This window comes from Brassica napus, chromosome A3, assembly GCF_020379485.1.
Source record: "Brassica napus cultivar Da-Ae chromosome A3, Da-Ae, whole genome shotgun sequence".
Classification (NCBI taxonomy): domain Eukaryota; kingdom Viridiplantae; phylum Streptophyta; class Magnoliopsida; order Brassicales; family Brassicaceae; genus Brassica; species Brassica napus.
In genome coordinates this window covers 12,343,258-12,364,743 of record NC_063436.1, presented here as the reverse complement: position 1 = coordinate 12,364,743, position 21,486 = coordinate 12,343,258, and the positions used below count along the sequence as shown (strand labels likewise).

The 21,486-nt window shown below is 33.5% G+C and overlaps 2 protein-coding genes and 1 pseudogene across 8 annotated transcripts; 2 read left to right on the top strand and 1 right to left on the bottom strand.

Annotated features, from left to right (window-relative positions):
- Positions 1-397: 397 nt before the first annotated feature.
- LOC106389508 lies at positions 398-3,738 on the top strand (annotated as a pseudogene).
- An 883-nt stretch (positions 3,739-4,621) lies between these two features.
- LOC106375320 (chaperone protein dnaJ 10-like) lies at positions 4,622-10,186 on the bottom strand. Of its 2 annotated transcripts, XM_048775953.1 has the most exons (10): positions 7,438-10,186; positions 7,120-7,242; positions 6,963-7,004; positions 6,760-6,777; positions 6,547-6,629; positions 6,279-6,444; positions 6,060-6,189; positions 5,618-5,955; positions 5,456-5,536; positions 4,622-5,320 (listed from the first exon to the last, which is right to left on the bottom strand). In XM_048775953.1, exons 2-10 carry the CDS (start codon positions 7,204-7,206, stop codon positions 5,228-5,230), a joined length of 1,038 nt encoding a protein of 345 aa, XP_048631910.1. In that variant the 5' UTR covers positions 7,207-7,242; positions 7,438-10,186; the 3' UTR covers positions 4,622-5,227. The 2 variants fall into 2 exon arrangements, with proteins under 2 accessions (XP_048631910.1, XP_048631909.1); XM_048775952.1 differs by having other exon boundaries at positions 4,628-5,320; positions 5,438-5,536; positions 6,760-7,004; positions 7,438-10,185.
- A 2,061-nt stretch (positions 10,187-12,247) lies between these two features.
- Positions 12,248-21,034, top strand: LOC106384507 (bifunctional dihydrofolate reductase-thymidylate synthase 1-like). 6 transcript variants are annotated; one of them, XM_048775947.1, is made up of 11 exons: positions 12,248-13,114; positions 13,395-13,737; positions 13,818-13,862; positions 14,028-14,093; positions 14,160-14,215; positions 14,284-14,361; positions 14,443-14,560; positions 14,714-14,801; positions 14,878-14,984; positions 16,646-16,706; positions 17,009-21,034. In XM_048775947.1, the coding sequence occupies exons 1-11, from the start codon at positions 12,723-12,725 to the stop codon at positions 17,092-17,094; spliced, it is 1,440 nt and encodes a 479-aa protein (XP_048631904.1). In that variant the 5' UTR covers positions 12,248-12,722; the 3' UTR covers positions 17,095-21,034. The 6 variants fall into 6 exon arrangements, with proteins under 6 accessions (XP_048631904.1, XP_048631905.1, XP_048631902.1 ...); XM_048775948.1 differs by having other exon boundaries at positions 12,252-13,114; positions 14,714-14,795; XM_048775945.1 differs by having other exon boundaries at positions 12,254-13,114; positions 14,672-14,801.
- The last annotated feature ends 452 nt before the right edge of the window (positions 21,035-21,486 follow it).

Genomic DNA, 21,486 nt, shown 5'->3' with positions numbered 1-21,486 from the left:
TGAGATGAAGGCGCAACTGCTTGCAACTTGCAAGTCACAAGGATACAAAGTAGGGTCAGTTATCTCATAAGTGAGTTTGATGCATTATTTTAAAAGATCTTCTTGTCTTTTGTCTCCGACACCAAAATAAACAGTTGGACTCGTTTACAATCACACATTGCCTTCTTTTTTTGAGCAACCACAAACACTCATTGCCTTATTATCAATTTTCCACCTTTTTTGCATTTCTCATAATACTTTGCTTCTCGTATTAGTTGGGGGAGGGGGGCAATTGTTGGACCAATTAAAACCCGGTTTTCCAGCTTCTACAGCAATAAATAACAATCAATCACTGGCTGGTTTCAATTAGGAGAACCGGTTTGCATACCAATTGGTAAACTGAATGCTTACAAGTTGCAAGTAAACATAAAGAATGAGAGTTGGTTGGTTGGTGAGTTGGGTTTTTATCATTTACACGCCTGCGAAGCTTTCAAGCCAAAGCAGAAGAAGAAGAAGAAGAAAGAGAGTATGCAGAGTCAGTGCAAAACACTAGCTTTCACTTTTTCCCCTATTTCTTCTAACCATAAGCTGCCATTCCCATCTCCAATCAATTTACGGGCATGTAAGCCTCCATTCCCGAGTTTCAGGAGCTCTGCCAGGTTTATAAGAAACTGTTCAAGTCCTAGTGGCTCCATTTCACGGGACACGGAGGAGGTGACTGAGCTTGTACAAGAGGCGGCTGAGGTGGAAGTAGAAGAAGTGAAGAAGATAGATGATTTAGCGGATCAGAGTATTTGGGGACAGATGAAAGAGATAGTCATGTTTACGGGACCTGCTGCTGGACTGTGGATATGCGGTCCCTTGATGAGTCTCATTGACACCGCCGTCATTGGTCAAGGAAGCTCTGTCGAACTCGCTGCTTTAGGTGATGTCTTTAGACTCTGAACATTTGATTTCATACTATATCTCAGATTTGTTACTCTACTCCCAACTGAAAATATGCGACTGCGTTCTTCCTACTGGTTCAAGTAACAGTAATATCTAAATTTCATTATGGATGAAACAGGTCCTGCAACCGTCGTCTGTGATTATTTGTCTTATACTTTCATGTTCCTCTCAGTTGCCACTTCAAATCTTGTTGCCACCTCTCTTGCTCGCGGGGTCAGTTTATTAGAACTGAATATTCAGGAGATATGTTTATTTTTCACATTTATTAGCAACTTCCTAATAGAATAGTGGTTATGCAGGATAAAGATGAGGTACAACATCAGATATCCATCTTGCTTTTCATCGGCTTGGCTTGTGGAGTTGTGATGATGGCACTTACAAGACTATTTGGTTCCGGGGTACTAACTGGTAACAATAAATATTTTATTTGTAAGCTGAAGAGTAACAAGTCTGTGAATATTACTAAATCAACAGACCGTTGACGGTTTAGTCTTCTTTCAGCTTTTACAGGTGCAAAGAATGCTGAGATTGTCCCGGCGGCAAATACATATGTTCAGGTTTGTTCTCTTATGTTGTAAATTTTCAGATTTTAATGTTGTGTGGTTTAGGTTAGTCTGGTGGCTCTATGACTATAGAAAAATAGTATGTTTGGTCCATGTGCGTATAAACATATAGTATGTTTGATAGCCTTGAGTGTTTTTAATTCTTGAGGAAAACTTGAATCTTAAGAGACTTTCCTCTTTCTTCCTTTGAAGTGACGATTGTTTTTATTTTTTCATTCTCAGATTCGTGGTCTAGCATGGCCAGCTGTTCTCATTGGATGGGTTGCTCAAAGTGCAAGGTCTCCTTATACCTCATTTTCATCTGCACGTTGCATTTTTGCACGTCCAAAGTTTCAGCATTGTCGCACACTTCTGAATGTGGGGCCTTAAAAGTACCCAGAGGATTCTATCTCACTGTTACGTTCTTAATCCTTTGTCTCAGTCTTGGTATGAAAGACTCATGGGGACCTTTAAAGGCACTGGCAGTTGCTAGTGCAATAAACGGTGCTGGCGATCTAGTCTTATGCACCTTTCTAGGATACGGTATAGCAGGTGCAGCTTGGGCAACTATGGTGTCACAAGTAAGCTGAAATCTACAAGGTTCCGTTTATCAGCTTTTATCAATATGGTTTTAATTCGAGATGTTTTAGGTTGTTGCAGCTTATATGATGATGGACGCATTGAACAAGAAAGGATACAACGCTTTCTCACTCTGTGTTCCTTCTCCAAGTGAACTCTTTACCATTATTGGGCTGGCTGCCCCAGTCTTTATGACCATGATGTCAAAGGTTACTACTTTATTTGTATCTAACTAGACACTCAGTTGCAACAAGGTTGCTATGTACGTAGATGATATTTGTGTTTCTTCCCTTTAGGTTTTGTTTTATTCGCTCCTTGTGTACTTTGCTACATCAATGGGAACAAGCGTGATAGCTGCTCATCAGGTGATATGTACTTGTATATATATTCAACACTAACCACGTCTCCTTCTTTGAGTTTGTTCTATAACACTTCTTCGGCTCTTTTGGTCTCTCTAGGTTATGCTTCAGACATATAACATTTGTACAATTTTGGGGGAGCCTCTCTCTCAAACTGCACAGTCCTTTATGCCTGAGTTGTTATTCGGAATCAATCGCAATTTGCCCAAAGTAAGCTGAGGAAACCATTGGTACATCTTCTTCTTGCTTTTACCTCTAAAAGCATCTTTGTTTTGCGCTGTTGTCTGTAGGCCAGAATGCTTCTGAAGTCACTCGTTATCATTGGTGCTACACTTGGAATAGTAGTGGGAACCATCGGAACAGCAATTCCATGGATGTTCCCTACCATCTTCACACAGGACAAGGTTGTCACATTTGAGGTATTATTTTTTTCCTTCTTTACATTTTGTCAGGTGTTCATAGCAACGCGTTTTCTTGCTTTATCTGTTACTAAACAGTTGAAATACATATTGTGACAGATGCACAAAGTCATAATACCATATTTCCTTGCTCTATCCATCACTCCGAGTACTCTCAGTCTAGAAGGCACCTTACTGGTAAGTAAGTTTGGATTTTTGTGTCTCACAGTCTAAACCCTGATCCAAAAGAGCTAACACTGTTGTTGTAAAATGGAGGCTGGAAGAGATCTTAGATATATCAGCTTGTCAACTGCTGGATGCTTGGCCGTTGCTGGGCTTTTACTTATGGTAATCACTCACTCTTAGCCTCAGTCTCCATAGCTCTACTAAATTCCAAAATAGAGTTCCGTAACTCTCTCTTCTTTTTGCATTGTTTACAATTGACTAAAAGCTTCTGAGCAATGGAGGATTTGGTTTGAGAGGCTGCTGGTTCGCTCTCGTGGGATTTCAATGGGTAAATGTTTTTGCTACACCTTTAATAAGCCATATAACCCACGCACAGCTTTTGCTCTCTTAACATGATTATTACAGGCTCGATTTTCTCTAGCCCTTGTACGTCTTCTATCGCGAGAGGGTGTACTTTACTCGGAAGATACAAGCAGATATGCAGAGAAAGTGAAAGCTACTTAGCTCAGAACGTCACACCATCTACATCACAATAAAATTCTTAAAGGGAATAGAAAACAGCTTCATTCATTCAGAGGTAGATCAATGACACTATGTTATAGATTGTATTCGTGAAGGACATAAAAATGGGAAAGTCTTGGCCTAAATGGCCCTGTTTGCAACCATGTCCGGTCTCCTCTTCTGCTACCTGAGATTTATGGGTGTTTATAATACCATTTGATAAATAATATGTTTTTCTTAGACGAACCAAGTAGGATGTTTGGTCTAGTGGTCTCTGATAAGCAAAGAACCACTATTTATTACTTATCAACGAATTACAACTCTAAATCGATTCTAGAAAGACTCTGAAATAGATCTAGCCTTCAAATTTCAAAAACTCTCTTATCATCGCCAATGCGTAGTGAACAAACTCTCACAATATTGCTATTCCCTTCAGCAAGCGAAGTTGCCCTGAATCTTCAAAGAAGGAAATTCTTGGATCAAATCAGCCGTACGAACTCTAGAGTTATCATGCGGAAGAAGACTTTTCCGGTTAACCAATACCTCCAAATGACCAGTTTTATCATAACGTGTATCTAACATCTTCTCCGTAAAAGATTTAGGTAACTCAGAAACTTGATGATTCCTATCCAACCCCAGTTTCAACTAATAAACATGAAACATCGGGTGAATCTCCGACTCCAAAGGCATTCACAACTTATAGGCAACTGCTTCGGCACTTTCAACACTTCATACGATCCATAGATCGTGCAGCGAACTTCTGGCACAATCATTTTGAAAATTATTGTTATCAGTACGGTCTAAGCTTCAAAAACACCTTATCACCAATGCCAAACTCCAACTCTTGCCAGTTTTTATCTACATCATTCTTCATTCTATTCTGTGCCAACACCAAATGTTCTTTAATGTGTCTGCAACATCACATCTCTTTCTTTCAACATCTTCTCAAACCATGAAATTAGAGATTAAACCCGACTCAAAATGCAATAAATTTAGTGGTGCCCTTCCATGCACCACCTGAAATGGCTTAGTGTTTAATGAAATATGATAACTGGTATTGTACCATATGTCTGCCCACAACAAATATTTCGCCCAAGACTTTGGATGAGGGGAAGCAAAACAGCGTAAGTAAGTCTCAAGACAATGATTGAGTACCTCCGTTTGCCCATCTGACTAAGGATGAAAAGCAGTGCTATATTTCAGCTTCATACCAAACTGCTTAAACAATTCTTTCCAAAAAGAACTGAAAAAATATCTTGTCTCTATTTAATACTATAGAAGTAAGATAATTACCATGTAGCCTAACCACTTCCCTTAAATACTTCAAAGCTACATAGTTGCACTAGGTGCTTTAAGCCCACAAAATGTCTATATTTACTCAATATATCAACAGTAACAAATATGACATTAACACCTTGTGAAAGAGGTAGGATTTCAATAAAACCCATTGAGATGTTTGCCATATACTTTGAAGAATAGGAATAGGTTGTAGTAATCAGGCGAGAGAAACACACCACGGTTAAAATTACATAAACTTTCAAGAGAATTTCCTCTTCTAATAATACTCTTCGATGTATCATCTCTAACTCAGGTAACAATCTCTACAAATCTGATAAAGTAACAGAAAAGGATGAATTCAACTTGAACCGATAGCAAAAAAAAAAAAAAAATTAAAAAGAAACAGCAAAATTCAATTCCGGTTTCTCTCTGTTTTCTTGCGAAGTTCATCATAGTTTCAAGACATTGCCTTTGAAGAACCTCCGGTGTCTTGTTTCACGTCGGATTCATTACGCAAGCTGCTTCCTCTGGTGTATGGCTTCTTATCACCCTTTCAAACACAGAAATAGAGAGAGATTCACTGTTTTATACTTTGGCTCTCAAGAAACAAAGCACCAATATTTAATCTAAACGCATTGAGCTTTTCTTTTATATTTAAGTTACCAACCCTTTTGTTTTTGCCCACCTGGAAGATCGTCCCAAGTTTCCTCAGTCCCGTGGCTCGACCTCGAAGAACATCCTTCGTAACACTTGGGTCTTTAAGCACCTGCGAGAGAAGCAAGATTGTCAACAATGTTATTTATTACTACAAAAAAAAAAGATGGTTGTGTAATGTAAGATGACTTACAGATTGGCAGACATGAGACAGAGTGGATTCGATGTCGAGAACATTGATCTGCCAAAGAGACTGAAGCAAAGCATCCATTTTAGCTTCAATGGCTTTCTGAATATGCTCCTCTCGGTTATCACCTTGGTGTTCATTCAACTTGTTCACTTCACCCTGCAACTGAAGCAACGAAACAGTACCAGAAGCAGCCATGACTTGAGATTTCATATGGTGGCTTTTGTCTCGCACCCATTCCGCTAAGAAGGGCACTTTCATATATCGTTTGTCTTTCCCCATTTCTTTAGCCGCTTTTCTTGTGTAAATGTAGCCTATTGTATGCATCATTGCCTCCCCAAAACCTGAAGAGTCAAAGCTAGATGATCATGGACCATCTACATAAACATTTTCTTCCATAGATCTAATCATCTAATGCAAAAAAAAAAGAGAGAGAAGGTTTTTGTACCGGCAGAAGAAAGACGCTTTGCCTCTTCGTTTGCCCATTCGATAAATTCATCAGTTCGTCCTTCCACAAACGGCTCGAGTTTGTTTTTCAACGTAGCAGCGAGCTTGTCTTCCCTCTCCTTCTGCAGAGCCTGCACCCAGTTCCCATACACAATACATGAAAAAATAAAATAAACATATCACTGAGTTGTTAATAAAGAAGAAAGGAAAAACAATGTACTTTGATCTTGTCTTGAAGAATTTGTTTTCTGATGTCAGGCTCATATGATTCTAAGTCAGCTTCGATTGATGCCAAATAAGCAAGTGCAAGCTGCCCAATATATTCTTCAAAGACTTCGCTTCCGAAAAGCATACCAAATACAGCTGCAGGATCTACCATTGCATCCCTGAAAAGAAAACAAAATTGAACCACCTTCATTCAGTTCATAACATTCTTAACTTAAAGGGTATTAGATAAAAAAAAAAAAAAAAAAGAGACACCAACTTACTGTTGGACACCTTCTTTGCCATATTTGTCATAAGCTGCTCGCTTTTCCGGATTGCTCAAAACCTGATAAGCCTCGCCTAATACCTTTCATTTACAAAAGGATACGACATTACAGCAACAGAACTTTAGTGTGTAAAATAGTGTGTGAAGGTTCCAGTAAACACAAAAACCCAAGCAAGAGTTGCAATATTGTGACAAAAATAATTGTAATCACCTGAAAGTTTTTAGCAGCCTGAGCAGGGGCGGATGTAGAAAAATATTTTGTTGGGGGCATAGCTAAAATTACTTATAGAACTAGGGATAAATTTGCTATAAACACAGAGGCATAACAAAAATTACTCATGTTTTACACAGGATTTTGAAAAAGCACTGGGGGCAGTTGCCCCCCTCGTACGTAACGTGGCTCCGCCACTGAGCCTGAGGATCTCCAGGGTTTTTGTCTGGATGAACTTTCCTTGCCTGAGATAGAATCAAACCAGATAAAGTTCCAAAACACTGTACACTACAACCAGAGAGATTCCATGATGATTTGTTGATTACAGAAAAGATATATAGATAGAAAAAAATGACATACTTTTAGGTAGTAAGCCTTTTTAATGTCAGCATCTGAAGCATCAGCTTTGACGCATAAGATGTCATAATACTCATTTTCCTTCACCATACCTTCCTTGTGAGAGACCAAAACATGAAATCAAGACTGAAAACACGCGTGAAGATAAATCAAATGTATGCGGAAATGTTTATGATTTTATTTTCCTATTTCGGAGAAAACAACGATCATCGAAATTCAGCATCTTATGAATAAAAACCCAGAATTAGGGATCAACAATCATGGAAAAAAACGAGTCGCGAGATCATCATGCATGCATGCATCTAGAGACATAAAACTTACCGGTCGTGCAGATGTGTCAATGGGAGCACAGTGTCGATAACTAGTAGGCGAATCGAGAATAAGACGAGTAAGATTGTGAAGGCTTTTACCAAAAAAAAAGAAAAGAAAATGTAGGCTTTGCGCTGTTTGCTTGTGAAGCAGCAAAGGGACATGCTTTTCGGTTATGATGAAATTCGAAACGTGTGAACGTGTCCATATATATCGTACACAATTAGAGTGAGACTGAGATACAGAGGAAATACAGGGCATTTATGGTTGGTTTACACTAAACCATTCAGTTAGAATTTGGTAAAGATAAAATGTAAACCAGGTAAAACCGAATGCCAAACCACTATATAGAAATGTTTTTTTTTACGCTGATTTATATGATACTAGTGTTATTCCCATGCTAAGCATGAGGCAAAATAATTATACTTCAAATTATTAAATAATAAATTTGTAATTTTATAATTAATAAATTAAACTATTATTATAATTAAATACTATATAAATATAGATATGAATGTCATGTGAGGTGGTTTTGCATTCACCCTAAAAAAATTTGGAAACGGTAAAACAATATATCTTGTATTTTTGAGAAATAGATATATATAGCTAGCGAACATTTTATGTTAAAAATTTAAGATATATACCAACATATATAAATATAGTTTAAAGTACTCTATGTGATTCATTCGTTATTCTTTGTATTTTTCATGTAGATAAATCTTCCATATAAAGCATAAATTTGTAATTTTGATCATAGAACAATGATATAATTATAAACTATAACAAAACATTATTAAAATTTATACCTACTTTGTTGATAGTTTGAGAGTTATTAGAAACCCAACAGAAAGAAACAATTATGAAAAAAATATATCCATATTCTGATGTTACAAAAAAACACATTTGAGATTTTTCTTTACCTTTTTCTCAAACACGTTCATCATCTTCTAAACTTCAAAAACCCTTATATATTTTTAGTGACTACTTCTTTTATTCCTTTTTTCCATTTCTGTGTTTGTTTCTTATTAATCATTACAATATCTTGTTTCAAATACGTTTTCTCCATCTGTAACAAATAGGGAATAGAGATTTCCTAAAAATAAGTCATAAGAACATATATGAAAACTCATACCAAAAAATAAAACCAGCTATGAAAAACAATTTATAGAGAAAAGAAGTTTAGAAATACTTTGTTTACCTTCTTTGCTGATAATTTCTTTTCTAATCTCGGACACCACCAGAATATAATTGGTATTTGGGCTCTCATACAATGTAAGTACGGTGAAGTGAGACTCTGAAAAAATGAACACAAAAGAAATGTATTAAAAATTTATTGATAATAACTTGACGATGATTTCAAGTTATATAGAAAAGAAAGCAGTTTGACAAAAAGCAGCTTGGTAATAGACAAGTGGACTAAAACGTGGGATTAAATTCTTAGAAAAATTAGGATAGACAGTTGAATTGTAGATAAATAGGAGATGAATGAAAAAAATTATCTATTATTTTTTTGGTTTTTGTAAATTGATACCATGTGTCAAAGTTTTATTGACAACTTGTGCTTTAGTATATAAATGATGATTAGATTTATGAGAAAGATTATATAGACGATTCAGCAACCAACAATAGTATATATGCCTAATCTGGGGTTATGTTTATGATTTTATTTGCAATTTTCTTTGTGACACAGAAGACAACAATCATCGAAATTCCTGATCTTTAAATTAATAAAACCCAGAATTAGGGAATCAACAATCTGGAGAAAAAAAAACAGAGTCGCGAGATCATGCATGAATCTAGAGACATAAGAAAAGAGAGGAAAGGAGAAACACTGGTCGTTCTGATGTGTAAATGAAGGCGCAAACTCGATCTCTGGTTGGCTAATCGAGAACGATTTGGTCTTTTTCCAAAACAGAGTGAGACTCTTATATACAACAACAACAACAAAAATGAAGGTTTTGGGCTGTCTATTTTATTTTTGAATGAATGTTGAATTTGTATTCATCAAAAAAAACTTTTTTTACATAAGATTCAACTAGAGTTTAGAGTTTTTCTTTCAAACAGACTACATGACTAAGTTACATGGATCCATCATCGGAATCCTAGTTTCCGTGCGTGGGAACCCTATATGGACACGAAACTATCACTGGATGGTTCATGCTTTTAAGAATAAGAATAGAGGTGTTAATTGTGCGACCGCAACCAAATTGTTTTTTTTTTTTTAATTGGATGAATCCTAAAATTCACTCAGAAACAGGTCTTACGATTGGGAAAACTTGGTCGACTAGTAAGATATAAAAAGAAAGACTAGGCTCTAATCAACAATGGAAAATTGATGTTTTATTGATGATTTAACAATGAGTACAAAGGGTACTTGACAACAGTGGAGTGTGAATATCAAGAGAATATAGCTTAGCTATGGAAGAATTCGGGTCCCCTTTCTTTGGCTCTTCCTCCTCCATTTATAGCTTTTTCCGGCGGATTGTAATGGTGGTCTTTAACACTAGAGTGTGAATATCTCCTGCGCAGATCAAGGTGGCGCATGATGCTGCTTTGTGTATGGATCGTTGATAGGTGACACTTGTTAACGATCAAATTTAAATCTTAAAGAATCAGAATATAAGACTGTAAGCAACTTGATGAATGAAGTTGGAGGGCATAAAAAATGTATCATAGATAACAAGTTGTGAGTTAAAAAAGACTTGACTTGGGAAAGATTGATTAGTAGTATTGTTTAGTTTCTGTCTCCCATGTTCAGAGAAATATTACTTCGTCTTCAAGTCACAAACTTTCCACATTGTTAGGCTAAAATTAGATATATGTTTTTTTCTCCATATAAATGCGCTTACTTTTCGAGTTTCTTCCCTATATTGCACGTTCTTGCACATTCCTCATCTCTCTTATCTTGCTAGATTCCAAGACATTCTCATTACACCGCAGTTGTTGTTTATCGTTAACTTTCAATTGTATAGGTGAGGTTTTCCCAGGAATTCCTTTTCTTTTTGAAATTTGTTACTCTGTCAAATTTAAATTTTGAAGAATCAGAAATAATCCATGCAGCTACTAGTGTTCTAAAACCTGGTAGGCGCTTGTTAGAAAATAGATGAAGTTCTAGCCACTTGTTAGCGGGTATACTAAGTTCTAGTGACCAACCATATAGTCAGGCGCTGGCTAATAATGCACGTACATATCCTCTAGACATTATTTGAAAAGTGATTTAATATATGTTATCTCTATAATCACTTTTGCTAAAAAAAATGATATAGGTAATGGTCAAATATTACATGGTAATTACATTTAATGTTGATTTCTATGGTTAGTAAACTTTTCAGAATATGAAAATAACTCAAAATCATCATAAAATAAATATGTTCGAATATGATATTAAATAATGCAATAAATATAAAATATTTTATAAATTTCGAAATATTATTTAGTTTATTTTTATAATCATACAATTTTTATTAATAAACAAGATTTACAAGATTTATACAATTTGTTTCTAAAATATAAACTTTTATTCGTAACACCATTTGTTTCCTATTTATATTTATAAATTTTAAATTTTAGAAATTATATTTAATTTTATTTTTTGATAATTGTAAAAAAAATCATATCAGTTTTTAAAGAAAATTTATACAAATTGATTTAATATATACTAACCAAAAGAAATAAATGAAAATCTATCTAAAATTATCATTTAATATATATATATGTGTATATTCTTAAATATAATTTAAAATAAATAAAATATTATTTTATCTTAGTTTTATGTTTAAGTAAATTGAAATTTATATTAAAAATTGGTAGGAAATAATAAAATTTAGTATTAATATAATTTTATGTTTAATTAAAATTTAAAGCTGAAATTTCTATTGCTGCACATGGTGCTGGAAAACACTTAGTTTTATGTATAATATAAGTTTATTCCATGAATAATTTTGCAGTGTATAATTGCAGGGTATAATAATTAATTTTTGACCAGCGCCCGTGTGAAGATTTTTTTTATTTTATAAATACATAACTTTGATATTACCGTAAACATTTTAAATATATTATTTTATATTAGGATTATATATTGTGTAACTTTATATTTTTTTTATTTAAGTTTCTTATTTGACATTACTAATATACAATGATTTGTTTTGTACATTACACCTTGTTACTAGTTATTATTACAGACTAATATATTTTAAACTTTCAGTACACATAATTCATAACCTGAAATAATCAGATAGAGAACCATCTATGTTTTTTTTTAATTTCTATAATTAGCATACGATACATTTTTAAAATGTACTTAGTTATGCTATATAAATAATATTTGTTTAGCATAATCAACATTACCATCTATCATTTTTTTATATTACGAGATTTTATAAGTAAATAGATTAATTTACAAATTAATATATTTTAAAGAATTTTTATATAGTATTCCAATTTAATATAATGTAACTATAACTATTAAATTTATAAAATATAGCATAGAATTTTTATTTTATAATAAAATTTTAATGAACATTATTTTATTATAATATTATTTTATTAATTATAAAATTAATTAATGCATTTCTAATAAAAAATATTTGAAACTTTTACTAAAATTTTGTTAAATCTTTTCTCAACAGATTTTGTTTTACTTCAAAAATAAAATTTGAATTTACAATTAAAACTGATTTATTCTTAATATTTTATGAATCATAAAAAATTTCTAGAAATAATATATATATATATATATATATTAAATTGATTAATATAAATAATCAAATTAACTATATTAAATAATTAATAAAATGATTCGACAATGACTTTTTTACCTAGTGGCGAAGCTAGTAAGGGAAGACTAGTACATGCACCCACTATTTTCTCATTTTTCTAGTACTTTCGTATTTTTCTAAGATAAAGCTACATAATAGTTAGATAATTGTGAAAAACTTCTATTGGTGCACCCATTAATTGTTTTTCTTTACCTCATGCCCCCATTATAATTGACTTCTAGCTTCGCCTTGTACCGTATTTTTTGTAATTATATAATATAGATGTGAGAGTAGACAAGTTGTGGGTTTTACATTTAATCAAATTGATTATTAGTTTAGATTGGAATTCTGTCTCCCATGTTGTTAGGCTAAAATTAGATATATATTTTTCCCTCCATGAGCGTTTACTTTCAGAGTTTCTTTCCTCGATTCCAAATCCTTCTCGGAGTCGTGCACAGCTCGCTTAGAAATTTTGAAGGATCTTTGATTCCGAAGACATTCTCATTTCATTCTTGGTTACCTTAATAAGTTTTTCAGCAGATGGAAGCCCAAAATGCCCAAAGGAGGAGTTATCAGGTGGTTATAGCAGCAACGAGAGACATGGGTATTGGTATTGATTTGAAACTTCCTTGGGATTTACCCAATGAATTTCAGTTTTTCCAAGATGTAACAAGTAGGACATCTGATCCTCGTAAGAGGAATGCAACTATCATGGGAAGAAAGTCATGGGAAGCTACTCCTCTCGAGTTTCGTCCCCTTCCTGATCGCCTAAACGTTGTCCTCACAAGATCCAACTGTCACAGTATCCCCACTGATGATGATAACGTAATGGTGTGTGGTAGCATGGAATCGGCTCTTGAACTTTTAGCCAAACCGCCTTATTCATTTTCCATCGAGAAGGTCTTTTTCATAGGAGGCGGCGAGTTGTTAAGGTTTGCATTCTCCATCTGCCTGAATCATTCTTTTTTTAGAACTTTTTGTGTCAAAGTAATAATAATAATAATAATACGAGACTCTAGACCTTGAGGTTTGATTAGTTGAGTCTAGATTGGAGGCTTTAAGTTAGATGTAATAATATGTGATCTTAATACGATGGTTGAAGTTTTCTTTTTCTTGGAGGCTTTAAGTTAGATATATGAAGTTTAGTATCAATGAGTGAATGATTGGATATTTGGTTTAGAGTCAAGATTTCATCTGAGAAGTTATGTTCAGGCATTATATGAATGCACCAAGCTGTGATGCTATCCACCTAACAGAAGTTGATATAAGCGTGACATGCGACACATTTGCACCGAGGGTGGATACTTGTCTATACCATCCATGGTACTCATCACTTCCAGTTGTGGAAAATGGAATTCGATATTGCTTTAACACTTATGTTCGAAGAAAAGATCTCATTTTTGGATCTGGTGCGGAGGCAGAGCAATACTCGTTCTTGCCTAAGATGGTTTTCGAGAGGCATGAGGAGTTTGGTTACTTGAATCTTGTTCAAAACATTATATCTAATGGGGACATGAATGACAATAATACTCTTCTGTCGAAATTTGGCTGTCAGGTGAGCTGAGTTACATCTTTGTTAGTATCTTATTATTTGTTGTAGCTGACATGTGAATTTCTAATATTATCTTTTTATAGTTGCGGTTCAATCTGCGCAAGACTTTCCCCCTTCTCACAACCAAGGCATGCCCTCTTTACCCTTTCAGTTAAAACACACTACTATTGTTTCATCTTCAATTAAAGCCATTCCTTTTATTCTTGACATCTTCTCTTAATCACAGATTTATCAAGGAGTCTACCGTGGTTTGATTAGAGATTGATTTTTTATTTTATCCTGTTGTCTTGCAGAAAGTGTTCTGGGTAGGCGTTGTAGAAGAAATCTTACAACTCATCAGTGGTTCAACCTATCCCAAGGTAAAACCAAAAGAGACCTCTGTTGAAGATTATATTTCATTTGTTTATAGCTATAGCTTCTTTCAGGAAAAGGGTATTAATCATATATGGGAGAGTGATAAGGCTAAAGAATATCTTGACAGGTAAGCATGGAACAGCTCATTTTGAAAGCATGTAGGCTTATTGAAACTAATATAATTTTGTGTTCCAGTTTCGGAGTGAATGCCACAGAGGAAGATGGAGACCATCCACTCTTGACTGGACTCTACTGGAGTTACTCTGATGCTAGGTTGGTGGTATCTCTTCTTTGGATTTAATTGTTCCTATGTTTTGCTTCTTTGACTGGTTGGCTTTACATTTTTTTTGCCAGCCAAGAATTCAATCAGATCTCTGATGTTATAAACAAGATTAAGAACAATCCTCATGATCGAGGGATAACACTTTCAGCTTGTAAGTTGTCCATATCTCCTTGCCAAACGTTCGCACAGGTTAGCATGTCTTTCATCTGCTTTGTACTCATGTTACAAGCTTGTCTGTACAATGGAATTAATGCGACAAAAGTAGATTGAAAACAGTTCGTTTTTTTTCTAATGATCAAGTTCTATGTGGCGAATGGTGAACTTTCCTGTCAAATCTACCAGAGCTCAACTGAAGCAAGTCTCGGGATTCCTTTCAGTATCGCAGCATACTCTCTCTTGACATGCATCATGGCTCATGTTTGCGGTACACGTATACACAGAATCCTAATGATCTCGTGTGTGGAGTAAAGACTTAACAGTAAATGTGCATTTTCTTGTGGTGACAGATGTTGTTGCTGGTGATTTCATCCATTTGATTGGAGATGCTCATGTTAATACATCTCACACCAAGGCTATACAAAGACAGCTTCAAATCTCCCCAAAACCCTTCCCGGTCAGTACTATAATTTGCCTCTCTATCTTTTCTCTCAGGAGACAAACTGACTTTTTCCATCTTTAACGGTAAAAAAAAAAACAGATTTTGAAAATTAATCCGGCGAAAAAAAAGATCGATCACTTGGAAGCTTCTGATTTGGATCTCCTGGACATATGACCTGCTTCATAAAGAAATATGAACAATTACTACTTTAATACTCTTCTTGTTTAGAGCATCTATAAAAATATACTTTATTTTGAAGTTTGCAAAATTTCATATTTGAAGTTTAAGAGCATGCGCAGTAGAGGTTTAGAGAAGGGGATCGCAAGCTTTACGAAAAAAAATATATTAAAAAAAGCAAAACCGATGAGCTCGGCTCATCTCGCCTCTTCTGCGTGATACCCTCTCTCCTAAAGTTCATCACTATAGCGTGGGCCCCACGACACATGGCGGCCCGCGATTGGTCTAATTTTTTTTTTTTAAAAAAAATCAAAAAAAAAGAAAAAAATTTAGTAATAAAAAATTGAAAAGTTGAACCCCAAAGGGAGGGTTCACTGATGCTCTTGCTCTAAATATAACCTTCTCCAAAAGTAAAAATTTTAAGTTAACTTCAAAAGTATTTATATTTTATACTATTATATTTATATTCATGATACTTAATTTAAATTTATAAAACTGTAAAAGTAAATAGCATATATATAAAAATATTATAGCAATATTAATTAATAAACTGTTACACTAAAATATAAAATTTTGCATAATTAAATATTATATTACAATTAAATACCATATTATTCTATAAAACTATTTTCATAATAGTCTCATATATGACCATTTAAGAAAAATATCCTTAGATAGTCATAAAAAAAGAGTTTTTGTCACAAATATATGTCATAAATATTAAAATGACCAAAATATTTTGTTAAAGAGCTAAATATACATTTATACCCTAGTATTAACTAATCTAAACTTCAGGGTTTAGAGAGTTAAGGGGTGGGTTTAAAAATTTTAAAAATAAATTATATTTTTATAAAACTTATAACTTTATTAAAATTTAAAATTAAATTGAAATAGTTAAGCCAAATTGAATGTACAAATGTAAATTATTATTTTTTATATAAAAATATTATATGTAAAATTAATATTTATGTACATGGCGTAGGAAAACTCATAAAAATTAACTGGGAGAATTTATTGAAATAAAGTAAAATACATAATAAATAACCAAATAATATTTAAAAATTAAAGTAAATTTTTCACACGAAGCACGGATCAACCACTAGTATTTATACGTAGAAGTTGTGTAGCTTAGGAGGAAGGAGACAAAAAATGTCTTTCAGAGGAAAGGAAACTATAAAAATAGTAATAAAAGCGAAAGAGAAATAAAGATTAAGGTAATTTTGAAGTAAACGGAAACTTCTTAAAACATGTATGACCAAGAAAAACCTTTTAAATCTACAGAAAAAGAAACTAGTTGTATTATGTTAATATAACAAAATTAAGGTAATTTTGAAGCAAACAGAAACTTCTAAAAACATGTATGACCAAGAAAAACCTTTTAAAACTACAAAAAAAAAGAAACAGTAGTATTATGTTAATATAACTAAAATTTAATTTTATCTAACAAATCGTTGTTTCTTTTGCGTGTTCTACACTTAAATTGACATGTATATATATAGACGTCGAGACTTAGCTTGCAGAGGAAAAAAGTAGTAGAAGCGAAAGAGAAACAAAGTCAAGGTACCTTTTAGTTTCGATTCTCTTTTTTAAATTGTCTGTTGATCAAGAGAGGAAGAAGGCATTCTGAATCATGTTAGCAAATTTTGAGTATTGTACGGTTTTGTGTCAATTAATGAAAGATTATGCTCCGACACCGTTAGAGAATTTTTAGGGTTGAGCGGAAAGTGTATTAAGTCTTTCCTCTTGCGGCTTTGTGATTTGCTTGTGTGCTAAGTCCTCAGTACGATTTTTTTTTGACCAAAAAGTCCTCAGTTCGATTATTCATACATATTTACTAGATTTCTTTCTCTTTGTTGGAACAGGAAGAGATGGGTACCCAGAACACTCAAACCGACAACCAGCCAACAGCTACACTTCCTACAACATCTTGCAAAAAGCATGTGAATGATGATAATGCCACTTTCCTTGCAAACCTCAAGGATCGTTTCACTGAATTGGTCAATACCCCTATGGATGAACACAAGACTTGTTTCAAAAACACCATGGACAAGGTTCTTTCTCAGTTTTCTATATCTCCTAAGGATGATGCACCTAAGAAGTTGACGAGGTGAAGGAAGTGGAGAGTCACTCGCCTCTTTAGGGCTTTAATAAATCAAGTTTCTTCTATTTATGTCTCTCGTTGAACTTCAGTAGTTCCGTTACAAAAAAAAACTTCAGTAGTTCCAAATTTCCTTTGCATAACTTCTTTTACTTTTCTTGCTTAAGCTTTGAGAAGGTTAAAAGTTTCCCTTGCATAAACAAGTTCTTATGATGTGCAAAACTACTCTTCAAGTGTTTGGGTACTGTTAATACTTAATATATATTCATAGAATTGTCTTCTTTATTTTTCTTCTTGTTTCTTCATTCCCATTCTTAATTCATACAACTTGCTTACTCTTGCAACCCTTTTTAATTTAGTTCCAACTCTTTCTGCTTTATTCGTTCTATATATTTGGGATGTGGGAAGCATGGTTAGAACTTGTTTCTGGACCATGGTTAGAACCAAACGTTTCAATGAAACTTTACTGCCAAACTTAAATCCCCGTTGCATTATTTTGGAGTTGAGGTCAATCTTGGTGTTCTTTGTTAAGAACCCTTGGAGTGGTAAAACAGGTTTCTATATTTATTTACATTGTTCAGCTGTTGTTTATATATATACATTTCTACAACGAAGTTATACCTGATTGATTGGCGTGATTTCTCTTCTCTTCCCACCACGGAGGAAATCACGCCATCAATCAGGTATGATTTGAACGGAGAGGAGAGAGAGACGAGAGCTTGTTTCTTCTCTCTTAACTCCTCTTTAAAAGTTGGTGATGGCTCGATTTGATTGATGAACCTGTTGATTCTTTCATCCATTACTTAGAAGAGGAAGAGAATGTTTTTAGTTAGTAGTACTTTTTTCCCTGAATAAATCTGTTGACAATGTTTGCCGACCAAAAAATCTGTTGACAATGGGCTTTCCCTTTTTAAATTTAAACATTGCGGAATTTGATTCGGCTTTGTCTGATTAAAAGTTTCGGTTGCGGATTTTGATTCGGCTTTGTCCGATCTTTTTGTTGTGTGTTTAGCTCTTCTCCTTCTGATATCATCTTCAGCCCATCTGTTCTAAAGGATTAGAAAAGCTCAACTCTTGATTCAGAGGTGGACTCAATCTTTGCATATGAGAAGTGAAGTATCCATAAAGATCAAGATTAGAGGGTCAGAAGGATTGATGTTCCTTTAATTTTATTAAGTACTTGTTTTCCCAGAAAAAATCTGTTGACAAATGGTTGCAGACCAAAAAATGTGTTGACCATGGGCTTTCCCTTTTTTAAATTTAAACGTCGACTATAGGCTTTAAACAAATTTCTATCTAGCCGAATTATATAGTAAGTTGTTGGGTAAACCTATGAAACATACGAGTCAAACTCTTACAGTACGTCTCAGGAAGGGTTGAAGGGTACATCTTCATACATAATTCTTCATACACCACGCACTCGAATTGAACTCCAAATTTTATATATATATTCATATTCAGACCCACACACTCGATTGAACTCCAAATTTTATCGGGTTTCTGACATTATTTTTTGAACTAAATTAAAAACTAAAAGAACAAAACCCAAATTCAATTACTATTTCCTTAACCAAAAACCAAAACTCACAACCGAATCGGAACCAAACCAAAAATAAAAAAAAATACAATCTACGAACCGATATTTATAAAATATCATCAAATCATAAAATTTTAATTAAAAAAATAACTATAAATATTCAATAAATAATTTTGTGCAGCCCCGCAGATCAGAATCTAGTTTTAGGTTTAAATTTTCGAGAATATTTTTAGATTTTTCGGTCTTGTTTCCAGAGATATTCCGTTCTTGGTACAATATTAATTTCGCTTTTCGATCCACGTAAAACTCTTATTACCACTAGTATAGTTTTTTTTTTTGGTAAAAATGTTAAGTTTTATTACCATTTTGTTTTTGACAGAACAACAAAGAGCAGAGGATGCAAAAAAATTAAAACTAAACAACAGCTCAATCTTAAGCAAACACGAGGACAACAACTACAAGTAAAGCAACAATGAACAGAGACTACAACCAACTTAGCATAAGCACTTGCCACAAAATTGGAGCCACAGTGAAACAGAGAACTGAACCTGGTAGATTTGGCAGTACCCGGTGATCAGTTCTTAAAGATTGACTCCTCAAGAACAGCTCGTAAAAGACCTCTTTAGCTGCAGCCACCATGGACAGAGAGCAGTACATGAGCACACTCGCATAGACAGTAGACGAGCTTTATTTTGGAGAGAAGGACCACCAGAGACGCCACGAACACCACCGAACCTGCAATGGAGAGCCAGAGCCAAGCTACCACTAATATAGTTTATGATGATAAAGAACATAAAATATAATTATTGTATTCTAACAACATGCAAACAATGATAAGAGATGTGCACATATTAGCAAATTTAGTAGTAAGAAAAAAAAGATACGCACATATTCGTTTATATATAGTATGCCTTAGCAAAAGTTCGTATATAGGTACGGTACCGTATATTCTCTGCAGTACAAAAACGTGAAGTGTTTTTTTTTTTTTCCTAACTAAAACGTGAAGTGTTGGATATTTGAATTTTGAAAATCCTAAGTCTTAATGATTTGCTGGATTTGAAGGCTGCGATCAGAACAGCAGATTTTTCGAGGTGATTTACTCTTGTCTCGTGACCCAACAGTTATTACCAATCATCATCGACCAATTTCTCACATTTCGAAGAACCCTAAATAGAGATTGGTTGGTTGGTTCGTACATTTCGAGAGTTGCTTCTTGTCCGGTTCGAACGTCCTTTCCATTATTGGATTCTCCGTAATATTTTGAGAACATTTTATACTTCCAATTTTGTTTCAAAATAAATATCAGTTCCTAAGTAAAATTTATTAACTTTACATGTTATTCTATCTTTTTATTGGTTGAAATATGATTATGTAGATAGTAGTAATGTTTTATTTAGAATATACTCTCTCTCCTTTTTAAAGAGTACCACTTTAGATTTTTTTCTTGTTACATAAAATATATCATTTTATATTTCCAATGCAATTTTTACTTTTTTCTACTGAATATTAATTGTAAAATATATTGTTCTAATAAATAAACTTATTTATCTCAAATATTATTGGTCAATTAGATGTAATTAATTAGAACATAAATACATTTCAATCATTCTTTTAATATGTGTGAAAAGTGTGTAAGTGACACTTATAATAAAACATAGGAAATATGTAAAATTAAATATATTTTTAATATGTGTTCATAAAACTAAAACGACAACTACAATGAAACGAATTGAATAATAATGATGGCAATTATATTGATCAACATTTAATTAATTTAGACAATTGGCTTTCTTTTACTAAAAACCCTAACTAGTAGTAGATTCTAAAAGCATCAACAACGGAGCTTCTTAAAGCTGCCCCTTCAAAAAAAAATTAAAACCATGCGGATCCCACCATTATTCTTAGGACTGCCTTTTCTACCTTTTTCGTAAGAGGCGAGTTTGGGAGAATTTTACCACTTTTTGCAGACCCCATTGATATATGCGATCCGCGGTTGATTTGTTTTTAATTTTTTTTCTAAATCAGACAAAAAAAAATTTTAAAAAAAAACCCGACTCTTTTACTGTTAATGATGGTCTAAGAACATCAGCATTAATTAGTTTCTCAAACTAAATCTCTTATAAATATTATATTATTTTATTTTTTAAATAATTTATTATATAGTTGAAATTTTTAATCCGAAACAAAAATGGGTGATTGAGAGCAATGCCAAGTGGCATTGGCGTTTCTTACTATTGTTTAGGGGTGGGCGTTCGGGTACCCGTTCGGGTTCGGCTCGGGTATTTCGGATTTTCGGGTATTTCGGTATAGAGGTCTAGAACCCGTTCGGGTATTTCTGTACTTCGGGTCGGATTCGGGTATTTTTAGTTCGGATTCGGTTATTTCGGATCGGGTTCGGATATTTAGATTTTGAAAAAAAATATTAAAATTTTCATTTCTCAAGTTTATTGTATTTAAAAATATAACTTTTAGTTAACTAATTTTTTATTTTTAATAGATTGAATGGTTAATAGATTTGGACATAACATTTTAAAACTAAAAAGGCACTAATTTAGTTATTTTTTTTTAATTTTGGATATAACTTTTTGTTAATTTTTGAAATAAAAAACTTGACATGCATTTTAAGTGAGTAGCAAATCATTTTTTCCGGAATTGTATGTATATCATATGAACTTAAATTATGTGTAGTATCAATATAAATATTT